The 12,453-nt window shown below is 36.0% G+C and overlaps 1 protein-coding gene across 4 annotated transcripts in view; it reads left to right on the top strand.

Annotated features, from left to right (window-relative positions):
• The window catches only part of BTBD11 (BTB domain containing 11), a 206,191-nt gene that overhangs the window by 175,398 nt on the left and 18,340 nt on the right, over positions 1-12,453 (top strand). For 3 of the 4 annotated variants that reach the window (XM_015812837.1, XM_015812838.1, XM_029283504.1), the window contains 4 exons: positions 2,526-2,619; positions 2,720-2,855; positions 5,486-5,706; positions 8,856-9,034. In XM_015812837.1, coding sequence (XP_015668323.1) covers positions 2,526-2,619; positions 2,720-2,855; positions 5,486-5,706; positions 8,856-9,034 — 630 coding nt within the window. The remainder of the gene's footprint in view (positions 1-2,525; positions 2,620-2,719; positions 2,856-5,485; positions 5,707-8,855; positions 9,035-12,453) is intronic. The other variant, XM_029283505.1, reaches the window with a different exon arrangement.

Raw genomic sequence — 12,453 nt, 5'->3', positions numbered from 1 at the left:
AGTGAATTGAACCAGCAACTGACATTACTTCAATGTTGTTGACAGAATAGTGCCTTCCATCTCACTGGAGGACAGCAGTCTAGTGCCCTCAATTGCATCTGAATACAAAATAATTGTAGCTTATAATAGGAGAGAATGGATTTCAAGTTCAAGCAGAATATCTGGAAGGCTGATTGCTACTTTTCAGCATCTGTTGTCTCACATTGCCTAGTGGCAGTGCTGTTTTTGATGGAACTGATAAGGAAGGTCAACTGCAAGACCACCATGAGATTCTTATGGCTGATGCAATCATCAGTGCTATTTATTACTGCTCTCTCTTTCAATAACAGGATTCCTTTAACAGTGTCAAGCACATTGTGCTTTCATGGCTCCTAGTCAAGTTATTTTAATCCAGCACAAGGCTTCTAAAATAAAGAAACGGACAGTGTTCATTTAAAATCAGATAGATTGAGCTTTTTACTAGTGATAGGTAATGTACATCAATGTATGTATGAGATAATAGTAATAGTTTAGCATAGCTTAGAACAAACTAAACCAATTGTTTATTGAAATGTTGCCTTTGTTGAATCCTTCTTGAAATGTTACAGATTGTGAAGCTTGTATTGGAAAGACTGGGGAAAAACTCTGATTTGAATTAGGGGTTATATAAATAAGGAGCAAACCTTATCCTCTTCTAGCACTGATGGTGTTACCTAGTTGGATAATGAAACATCTGCAAGAAAACAACCAAGTTCAGAGAGCACCAAGGACCCCACAGTTCAACCCTGAGCTACAAATAGTTTCTTCTATTATATCAGTTGTTGGGATGGATCGGATGGGGACAGTTCCTTTGGCAACAACAAACAACATGGAATGGGTGAATAATTCCTTTGGCATCCACCCAATAACAATAAGAACATAAGTGGAAGATTGGTCTTAGATTGAATAGTTATATTTCTGAATCTTTGGATTTTTTTTTAATGGATTAAAAGTTGCAGTGTTAGAGGATATACGGTGTCCTACATCTATGATACCACTTCAGGTTCTTGAAGAGTGTTGTCCAGTGGTAGGATTCAAATATGTGAACAACCGATTCTCTGTGTGGATGCCGCTTCTGGGAGTCCATTCTGGGCCTGGGCAACAAAAAATTAGCTACTGGTTCTCCCAAAGTGGTGTGAACCGGCTGAATCCCACCACTGGTGCTGTCACATTCTTCAGCTGTTTTTTTCTCCCTCAAGCTTAAACATATTTAGTTCCCTCAATCTTTCCAGTATCATAATAATCTGAGCTGACGTTTCTGTGGTGGTGAAAAAATTGTTCAGTTGCTACCATGTGGTATGTTCCCTTCTCAAACTACTTTAGGGTAATTTGTGGTTGTATCATAAATTACTGTTTATTTTCATGATAGAATCCTCATGTGTCTACTCCTCCTGAGATATAGGGACACTAAAGATGTTCTATTTCTGAAATTCTTGAACTTCTCACCTTTGGTATTTGTTTTAATGTATAGTCCATTCCAAACATCCCCAGTCTCTGAAGAATGTATCACTCTGAAATCCTTTAGGTTTCCCATAACATAAAATTCCATTTATTGTGAGAAAATGGAATATTAGGTTATGTGAAAAGAGAAGATTTATGGCTGGGCTGAAGTTCCTAAGAACTCTCAAGGAAGGCAGTTGCCCATCCACTTTACCGCCATTGGGAAAACACAATAGAAGGCTTTTGGGAAGCCAATCATAAGCTTGTTGAAGCAAATATAAATCAAGTTGGTAGATTAACAAAGAAGTCATAAGAGAAAGCAGGGAGTTGACCATTCAGTGTTTGGGACATTTTTGTAGAAAAAAGAGAAGAAGGGCTAATCCTTTACAGACCGTTATTTGGAGTGACGACTGTGAGCATAACACAGTGGCTGCAGTGTCCTTACTCTTCACCTAAATATTGCACATTTACTGTTGTGCAGTATTCCTGTCTCAGCAATGGTACAAACAAAAAAGAGGTGTTAGGGGGGAAAAACGTGCAAACAAGTTGAATAACTACATGTTCCTGTGTGACTCTATGGTTCATTTGACACAGAGCATTAAACTTCAGCTGTTCTTATCACCTTTTCTCTTGATATTTAATGCTTTCTTGGTGGCAACCAAAAATGACCAGCATCTTGTTTTGTGAACTGGCCCCTAATTTGATGGCCTTTAACCTTGGACTTCTCTACTTTTTTATTTTCTGTTACCAAATTTCGGCTGGAATATGCACCAAGTCGTATCAAAGAACTAGACTTTCTGCATCACTTTGTTAATTATCTGTTGGTCATCTGGATTTTTGCAACCCATATGCAATAGACAGTATTTATGTATTTTGCAGAATGCAGCTGCTTTAATTTGCACTTCCAGAAGTTTTGGGACTGCAGATTCTGGATAAGAATTATGGGGCTTGCAGTAAAATGGATCTCAGCACTGCGTTGAAGAAGATTGCCCTTCTGTGCTGGATGAGCATTTTAGTTCTTGTGTAGATTTTTTTTAAAAAGAAAAAACAATGGATTTCTTTTATAGCTACTACTGGATGCAGGAGCCAAAGTAGAAGGTTCTTTGGAACATGGTGAGGAAAACTATTCAGAAACACCCTTGCAACTGGCAGCAGCTGCTGGTAAGGATTATCTTATCATAATATCTTACTTAATATTGTTTGATTGAAGAGAACAAGAAGCAGGCTTTTTAAAAAGACTTTCATTGTTACTGATTTGTAGGAAATTTTGAATTGGTTAGTCTGCTTTTGGAGCGAGGTGCTGATCCTATGATTGGAACAATGTACAGGAATGGAATTTCCATGACTCCACAAGGTGATATGAACTCCTTTAGCCAGGCTGCTGCACATGGACACAGGTATAATTGGTATGCTTTTAGTTAAGTGTTAAAACAATGCTTGAATGGGATGTTTAAAGCATATGACATGCAATTCTTGTACATTAAGATTCACATACTATATATAAATTTGCACTCAATTTTTTCTTAAACATTAGTTTCAAAAAATAGATAAAGTATACATTCTGGGAATGGCTGTTGTCCATGAAAACTAAACAAAAGTAAAGAAGTAGTATGTATAACAGTAATAAGGCAGGAACAGATCCCATTGAGATGCAGTTGATGGCAATGAGTTACAAGTTGGACATTGGTATTAAAACAAGTAAAAAATCAGGATAGCCAAGAGTCAGGAAAATATTATTGTCCAGGCAAACTCTTACCTTAAATGCTTAAAATATCTATTTTACTCTTTAAACTTCCTGCCAGATCAGATTAAATGTCCCATTTAGGGGATATTTGCGGGGCTAGATCAGTTTTTTAAGTGTAAGGTACTCATTTTGCTCCTTAAATTATCTACAAAACAAATATAGCCCAAAAAAATGGCTGCACTCTCTTCTGATATCATTTTATTATGATATCAGTTCTGAGGCTGCCAGATTGGGGACAAAGACAAAGAATTGACCAGTAGGCTAACTCAAACAAGGATCTATCTAGGACAGGATAGAACTTTTAGCTTTCCTGATTTTAATAGACTGCAACTTGTATCATACCATGCTATGATCTATGGTTTCTAGGGCTGATGGGTTAGGAGACAAAAAAATCTCGAGTAACATAATTTTCTGTCACTTGATATTTGTTTCAGCTTTATAACTCGGCTACTCTATCACCTGAAATAGCCTTGCAGGAGCACCTTTCAATGAGATTTCAATGAAAGACAAAGACAGAAGTATTTCTGGAGTTAGAACCATTGCAGTACAGAGAAGTCTCAAATATAGTCCTAGTTCATAGATGTACAACTTATATAAAGCACTGGAAAGAAATATGAGGTACTAGGTTTGATCAGGAAATAGTCCAGATGTTCTTCAGATCTGGTGGAATCACAAGGAAAAACAAAATTACAGATCTGCCAATTTTGTTGGAAATAGCCCTGGCAATATAGGGAACTAATGAACCATTATGCAAGTAACAAAGGGGAAAGAATAAGAAACAGCCTGTGAGAAAATACAACAAGTTTAAGGCAGGAGAGTAAGCATGCATATATATGAATCAGAAAGGCACAAACCAAGTAACACATGATTGTAAATCATCTTGTTACTAAGCGCTTAGTGAATGAGGTGTCTAAAAATGCCATTAAGTCATACAGAATTTCGGTCTGTGCTGCTAAATCCAGACATCTTATTTACACTTATAAATCATCCCTTGATGATGCAATCATTGGATGATAAATAATCTTGTGTAGAATTAGAGAGGAAAGGTCAGTATTTCTGTATTAGGGCCAAGAAAATACATGAACTGAAGGTGCAAAAAATAAGTCCATTGAAAGGCAACTGTCTATGATTTGTGGTAACAAAGGATTGAATAGTTCTCTTTGCCACTTCTAATGTTTTTCATTTACCAAGATCTTCTTCCATTATGCCATTATATCCTTTAGTTTTAAAGATCCAGGAACTGATTTCAACTGACTCTTAGCTAAAAATGCCATTAGTTATAGTGATATCACTATAGAGATTTATATAGAAATTTATAGAAATACAATTATAGAGATTGATGTCCCTGTGAATGGGGTGCACTTGGACATTTACCCCTTTGGGATATAGATATTGTAGCTTAGCATTACCTTCCACTAATTGATGCCATCCAGATAAGAGGAATCACAGCTCTCATAATTTCAACAACCCCAGAACTCTTTTGCAAATGGCTTTATATTTCCATTATAAAAATAAGGATGGATGGATGGATTCTGTTCAAATTGGGAAATAACATCTCATCTGAAGTTTGGATGGAGGAAAAGTTAGATTTGGGGCACACTCAATCTTCAACTTGATGCATCTGCCATAAATCAAGTCAGCCAGATGTTGAATAAAGAACTCATTGTAGAACTTTTTAGCTATGAGCTACTATGAGCTATGACACATTTAGCTACGCTTGTCTTCACCTGGAGAATTCTGGATTGCAATTATCAGAGGTATCAAATGTTTTCTCCTCTTATTGCATAGCATATTAGACACATTATTACAGATAGCAAAATAAACACCCTCCTCCCTGTCTAAACAAACACAGAGATACATACGCTTAGCCCACTTGCTTTGGATACATTGCTTATTCTATCCCCCACAGGACTGAACATGCGCAGCTAGCAAGATGTAAGCGTATCAGGTAGGTGGGAGGTAAGGGAGAGGAAACACACTGGGTTCTGTTGCTTGTTTCTAATTATTTGTTCATTGGAAGCAACTCCATTGAACATTAATGGCATTTGGATATAATCCTGTTGATGGACAGGATATGGGGTTTTTGAATTTCTGACTTGCTACTATAGCCTCATGTACTATACAGAAAAGAAAAGAAAATACTTTGTTTACTAGATCTTGTTGGATGAATTAAACAGAATTCGTATTAGCCAGATGGCTAGTTGTCTTCTGTTTCACTGTTAACAATTCCCATATGGTGGCCTCTGCCCTTCCCTTTTCTGTCTTTTGGTTTGTGATTGACAGGAATGTGTTTCGTAAGCTTCTTGCCCAACCGGAGAAGGAGAAGAGTGATATCTTATCCCTGGAGGAGATCTTGGCTGAAGGAACTGACTTGGCAGATAGCACGCCTGCTCCTTTATGTGCAAGCCGCAACAGCAAAGCCAGACTCAAAGCTCTGAAAGAGGCAATGTATCACAGCGCTGAACATGGATATGTGGATGTAACCATTGACATCAGGAGTATAGGTCAGTTTGGGTTTCCTCTCTCATAAGAAATGACTGGTCAGAAAAATGGTTTGATGTAAGAGACCCTTGTCTGTTGAACTGAGAATTTTTGACTGCTCCCGAATTCTTGTCAAACCAGAAAACATGCAACAAATAAACATACTTAGGAATACCGGAAATCAAGTGTTAAAACAACTATTTTTTAATAATTATGGATTTATTATATGAGAAAAAGTACAGTTCCCACTCCATAAATTTATAAATACTGTATTTATATTGTTGCGACCTTCTGGAGCCAAAGTGAAATACATTTTGTTCTTGGCCAAGAAACCAAGAATAGCTGGGAACATTTGTACAATCATGACCACAGCAAGAGAGAAGGTGTTAGGTCCCACCCAATAAAGGAGTTGATATAGACTGCTAATTTTTTCCCTCTGCGCCCCCCCCCCCCCCAAAAAAAAACACCTTTCAGCTCAACTAGGGCTTCTGGTTCTCTGGTTTGAAATGTGTGCATCTGGAGATAATCACAACAGGTTTTAACTTGCCTTGACATTCATTTTCTGAAAAGACAGAAAGTAATGAATTTAATAAACTGAGTAAAGAATTGTGGTCCTCAATATGTTGCTGAACTACACCTCCCAGCTTTCTTTACCATTTTGGTTGTGGCTCCTGTAGATAGCAGCTCAGCAGCATATGAAGGGCTTCTGGCTACTCAACTCTTTCCTAATTAAAAGTATTTTAAAATAAACAGGTGTGCATGTTTTTGAAAAAGATCGTGCTGATTTCAGTAGTACCACATAACATCCTGCTTTTAAGCAAATGCCCCAGTCTGTCCTAACAGATGACAAACTGGGGTGCTTAGTAGGTAGTAAACTTCTGGGAGGAGGGTAGTTTGACTTTACAATGTAGAATCTTTCCACAAACAGCAATTCTGCTTCAATCCAGTTCTTCTTTGAAGAGCAAAGAAGCTGATTTTAACCAGGGAAATGAAATTGACTAGGAACTGCTTATGAAAAAACAAAAAAAACTTGAATGGGCAGGGTGGATGTTTGGACAAAAACAGATGCTGCATATGTCTAAGAAATACAAAGAAGACAGCTGGGAGGAAGAAAAATAGTATATGCCCATTTTCAGAGCAATGCTTTTTCAAAGGATACGACATATGAGCAATTAAGAAATATCCATATATAGTATTTGTTAAATACATACATTATCCAACAGCATCAATAAGTACCCTAAATTGCATGCCTGTCAGAAATTATAGTTATTTTTGCCCTGAATTTAAGATACTGAATAGGCCAAAAGAAGATCAACAATAAACATCTTCTCTTATTATCATCAAAGAAGATGCTGCTGATGCTGCTCTAAAATCAGCATCTCAGAATTTCTATTAGATAGTTGAATTCATGAGTTATTTTGGTGAACAGGAAACTGGTAGCAGAAAGGAAAACAGAGCTGCACATTTAGTTCTCCCCATTATTAAAATGGGGAGGATCATGAGGTCCTTTGGAACCCTGATCATTTGGGATTCCAAACTGACATCCCACCAATATAGGAATGACCTTGCTTTTCTTGGCAACAACAGAGACAACATGGCAGAAGCAAAGATAGAGGTGAGAAGTGTGGCCCCAAGCAGTGCAAACCACTTTGTGTGAAAAATTATCCTGGCAGACAGTAGGCAGTTCTTACTACTACAAAAGAATTATATAAAATTTCAACACCAGGTGTTTTATTTACATAAAGCCACAGCACCAGAGGTTCCACGTGGAATTTGTCCTGTCTAGTTTATTTGGGAAAGACCATATTTCCATTCTTAATTCTCCCATGGTTACCCAGTTTTTCTTCCTGCACTTTTTTTTTACTGCAGAAATTCTCACTTAAAAAAATATGTGTGGAAGTGTTGTTCAGTTTCTGCAACTTACAATTATTCTCCCATTTCTTTTTGAGAAGTGCAATTCTGATATGGTGCAATTATACTTCAGGCAGGTAAACATCGTAGGGTACCATTTTACAACTCTGTCATTTCTTTTAATTGTCCCTTTAGTTAGGACTAAAACACTTTTCCTAATCAGCAAAACTTTCTGGGTACATGTCTTCAGAACACTGAAATAATAATAAAATGATGCTGTTTTATCATTGTCACTGCAATGTGTTTTTTCTAATTAAACTAGCTATTTTGTAATTAGCTCTAAAATGCAAGTTACCTGTTTGACATTCCATGGAGAATTAAATTTAATTAATAAACATTTAACAAACTGAGATTATTTTTTCAAATGGCTGCTCAGGTAAATAGAGTTTTACCAGTTAACAGCAGTGTGGAAAAACATAAACTTGAAATTTGCAATATCTTGATTGTGTAGAGCAGATTTCCCCACATTAGGTTCCTTCCAGACATGAGGTTTTCAGTTCCATTAATGCTTCAACCAGAGAATTCTGGGAGTTAAAGTCTACATACGTGGAGGATGAGATTGGAAAAGACTGCTATTAAGAGATATTTATAGTGGCATGGTGGTTAAAATGCAGTATGACAGGCTAACTCTGCCCACTGCCAAGAGTTCAACTCTGAAGGTTGACTCAGCCTTCCATCCTTCCGAGGTCAGTAAAATGAGGACCTAGATTATTGGGAACAATATGCTGACTGTAAACTTCTTAGAGAGGGCTGTAAAGCACTATATAAGTCTAATTGCTATTGCTATATTTCTGGTGGGTTTCCAAAAATGAACAGTAGATCATTATTTATTGGTCATGATGGTTCCAGCTTTCAGTTTTAATCCTTCAGGCAAGGTACTTTCAGCCGGGCATTCACTCTCTCCAAACCATTTTCTCTTCACCGCTGTTGCTGTATCTATGCATCTGGCTAGGTTTTTGGATTTCAATGTCCACCATGAAGCCATTGTTACTCCTCCTCCTTGTTCTTTTCACAGGCTGCTTGTTTAACCTGGTAATTGTACCTAAAAGGAAAAGCACACAAAGCCATAGAAATTGGCAATGGATTCTCCATTTGTGTTATTGGCCCAGAATCAATGCTATTAGGCCTGATAATGATTCTCAAGAAAGAAAATAGATGTAGAATCACATTCATAAGTCAAAGGCCCGCATGTTATAATACTGATTCTGATTTTTTAAAAATAATCAATGGAAATTCTTGGAATACTTTTTGTTTTAAATAGGTGTTCCGTGGACTCTCCATACATGGTTAGAATCTTTGCGAACTGCTTTTCAGCAACATAGAAGGCCCCTCATCCAGTGCTTGCTAAAAGAATTTAAATCTATCCAGGAGGAAGAATACACTGAAGAACTCATCACACAAGGATTGCCTTTGATGATTGAAATCTTGAAAGCCAGTAAGGTAGGTGACACTACAGACATGTCATTTTGCAGCTCAGATAATAATAACTATTTGTAATGGGCTTTTTTGCTTATAAAGCAAATAGCTTGTACAGCAAAACAGAAGCTTTTTACAACTGCAAAGAAACAATTAAGTGTAACAGTAAAACTTTTACCAAAATATTGCCATTTAAGGCAATCTTTATAGCAGCAAACCATCAAGTTCTACAATCCAGGGAAAATATTTTAATCAGAAGCAGATTAGACAGTGTATTCAAAACACTCTGTCATGCTTTTGTGTTTCAGATTACACTGCCCTATCTGGTTATCCTCTCTCTTCCTCTCCCTTATTAAGTAACACTTATTTTGTTAGTTACTTTGTGTAATACACTTTCAAACTGAAATTGCAAATTAGTTTCAAACTGTGATCTGCAATATTGGTGTAGAGGGAAAGCAAACCCAATTGGTTGCCAGTTTGAATGTAAATGGGAAACAATTTGTGATAGCACAAAAATGAATAATGAAGAGGATTGTACAAGAAGAAAAGCTGGGGGGATCATAGAAACACTGCTCCATGAATGGATTCACATTGAATGCCATCCTGTTTGAATATAACCATGGATTATTGAACAAGCGACTATTGATTAGGTTCACATGACATCAGAAGTCAACATTTAATCACGCACAGTTTATTCAATGTATCAACCAAACCCCTGAAAATTAATTCAGCATGTATGATATTTAGTGGGTGTAACCAGATAAGCCTTTTATCATGCAATAACTTGTCAAAATTTCAACAATTATGTGGGATGCAACTGGCATTTCTGTTTGGGAACCTTTACTTTTTCTTTATTCCAACCATTTGTGTCTACTATCTTCACATTAAGAATGATAAGAAAGAGAAGAGAGAACAGCTACAGGATTTTTGACTAGGGTCCTCCTTCTGGAGACACCACCCTCCCAAATGCACTGTAGAAGGAGGGGATATTATGTATGCCACCTGGAGTTCTACAAAATAAATATGGCAGATAAGTCAAGTAAAAGGATGTATGGATAAAATTGGCTGTTAAAAAAAAACCTGAGCTGATGATCTCCATCTACAATGGAAGTGAGCCCTGGAAATGTAAATGTACAATTGTTAGGCTATTGTGGGACTGTGATGTGATATCTGATGCTATTGTGGGTTATATTTATTCTGATTTAATGGAATGATGTGAGCTACCTAGGAGTATTATGTATAAAATAGGCAGCCACATATGTTTTCTAAATAAATAAAAATAAATAAATCTCATGTTAGAATTCCTTAGAAGAAGAAAGGGGTGTATTTAAAGTGAAGACATTGCGAATGGATTAATCTGATAAGTCAGAAGTTCTCAATTCTTCGAGTAGATCCATTCATTGCAGTGCAGCAAGGACTGCATATTGTATTGAATATCACAGATTTTTAAATAGATTTCTTAAAACATTTATTTATAAGAATTCAGTTTCTCTTTTCATGGAAAACAACCAGTCCCCAAGCAATGTTCTGCTGGTTAAAAATGAACTGTGTACAGTAAAAGCAATTAATATTAATAATTTGACTAAAAAAATCAAATTCTAAATAATTTGTACAATTTTTAATTATTTTAAAAACTTTTAACTTCCAGACTGGAGTACTACATCAGACCTGGAAGATATAGCAGTCTATATCACTGTGGTTTAATTCCTTAAAAGGAAAATAATAATAACTGAAATGCATATTTGGTTTCCTAGTATTATTTTGATAAAATATGCCCTTTGAAATATAAAACAGTATGATAATGAAACATGCATTATTTAGAGGAATAAAAGATTTTGGTTATTAATACACAAATGCTGTTTCAAGGAAATATCCCATCTATTTTGGAAAGTACCCTGGTGGAGATTTGTTATAATTTGAAATTAAATAAACTTTTATCTAGATTATTCATGTCTCCATTTCTCTCACCCAGACAGATTTTTTATGGTCTAGTGACTATTGTAACCTATATATTACTTGTCATCAATGTCAGTACTTCTGTATCTAAACAGTTCAGAAAATCCAGGATCCGCAAACTTCATAAATGTGCATCTTGCATTCTCCATATGAGAGACAAACATCAGGTACACTAGTGTGGCATGCTAATATACTCATAATTAACCAGTGTCACATAAAATGATTGATTAGCATGGTGTTGTCTAGAAACTAACCTTGGATTTGATGGATTTGCATTTAAATCCTTACAAATGATTCCTCCTAAAACATAGTTCATCAATGACCCTTCTGTTTTGTTTTGTTTTTTACGAAAAGGAAATATTTACTGAAATTTCCCAAAGAACCAAGAAGTATTGATTCTGTATCTTGTATGCCCTCTTTTGTTCTGAGACCCATAAACATTTTCCTGGACCTGAATTTTTGAGGCACCAATTGAAAAAAAAAACTTTTTAAACTGAAGTCTTGGCATTATTCCCAGTAACCACTGAAAAACATTTTATCTATCTCATTTGATTAATGGTATTCTCTTTGGCAGGGCTATAATTTAGTTTTGTCAAAATAAAAACCTATTTCCTCAAAGTTGACATTGCCTCTGGCTATTCTCTTCAACATTTTAGATTCCTTACTTTACATATATTGACTAGTATTAATGATGTATTGAATTTAAAATCTTCTGATAGAAGTCTCTCAAAGCATTATTTAATCATGAAACACTGATACTGGAGATTTTCCCCAAAGACAGTTTAACATGTTTGTGGCAGTCCTCCTTTTTGTGTTAACAATACCATAAGTTCAGTCCTTTGAGGCAGAACGGTCTGAATAACATCTACTGGAAATCTAATTTATTCATTGTATGGCATAATAACAGAATCTTGAAAGCCTGACAGAGATTCTTTTTCTTCATCTTATACCAATGAGAGTCAAGGTAGGGCAAACTTGAATTTCTGGCTTAATCCCCCCCCCTCACCTTCATGTTCTAAGCTTATATTTTTGTAAAAGCTGTTGAGATCTTTCTTCAAGGCCACCTTCATACTCCTCTGGGTGTGGCTGGAAGAAGATGATAATCACATTTGTGTGGCTTATGACAAACTGAAACTCCTAGAATATAGTTATCTTTTAATCAGTAATCTCCCTTTCCCAGTTTGTTTTTATTCACATATGGATGGATTTCTCAGAGACAGGGAGAAAAAGAAATGCATGCCTCATTACAATATATAATGCAGTTGTCTTATAAAAACTCAGCAATTGCTCAGAGATTGAAAGCACGTTCATCTGAACAATATTTAAAAGGGTTCTACTGATATCATCACCATCTTCATCATCATTCTTTCATCCATTCATTTTAATATTAGATGGCTCATATTTCTTTAGTTTACAACCTGTCTTTCTGCCCATTTTTGAAGAAATTAATTTAGTCTTGACAAAAATAAAACATATTTTTATCTCAT

The sequence above is a fragment of the Protobothrops mucrosquamatus genome, unplaced genomic scaffold, assembly GCF_001527695.2.
Source record: "Protobothrops mucrosquamatus isolate PMUCROS unplaced genomic scaffold, P.Mucros_1.0 scaffold113, whole genome shotgun sequence".
In the NCBI taxonomy this organism is placed as follows: Eukaryota; Metazoa; Chordata; class Lepidosauria; order Squamata; family Viperidae; genus Protobothrops; species Protobothrops mucrosquamatus.
Note: the sequence above shows the minus strand (reverse complement) of the source record. Positions and strands in the feature narration are given on the sequence as shown.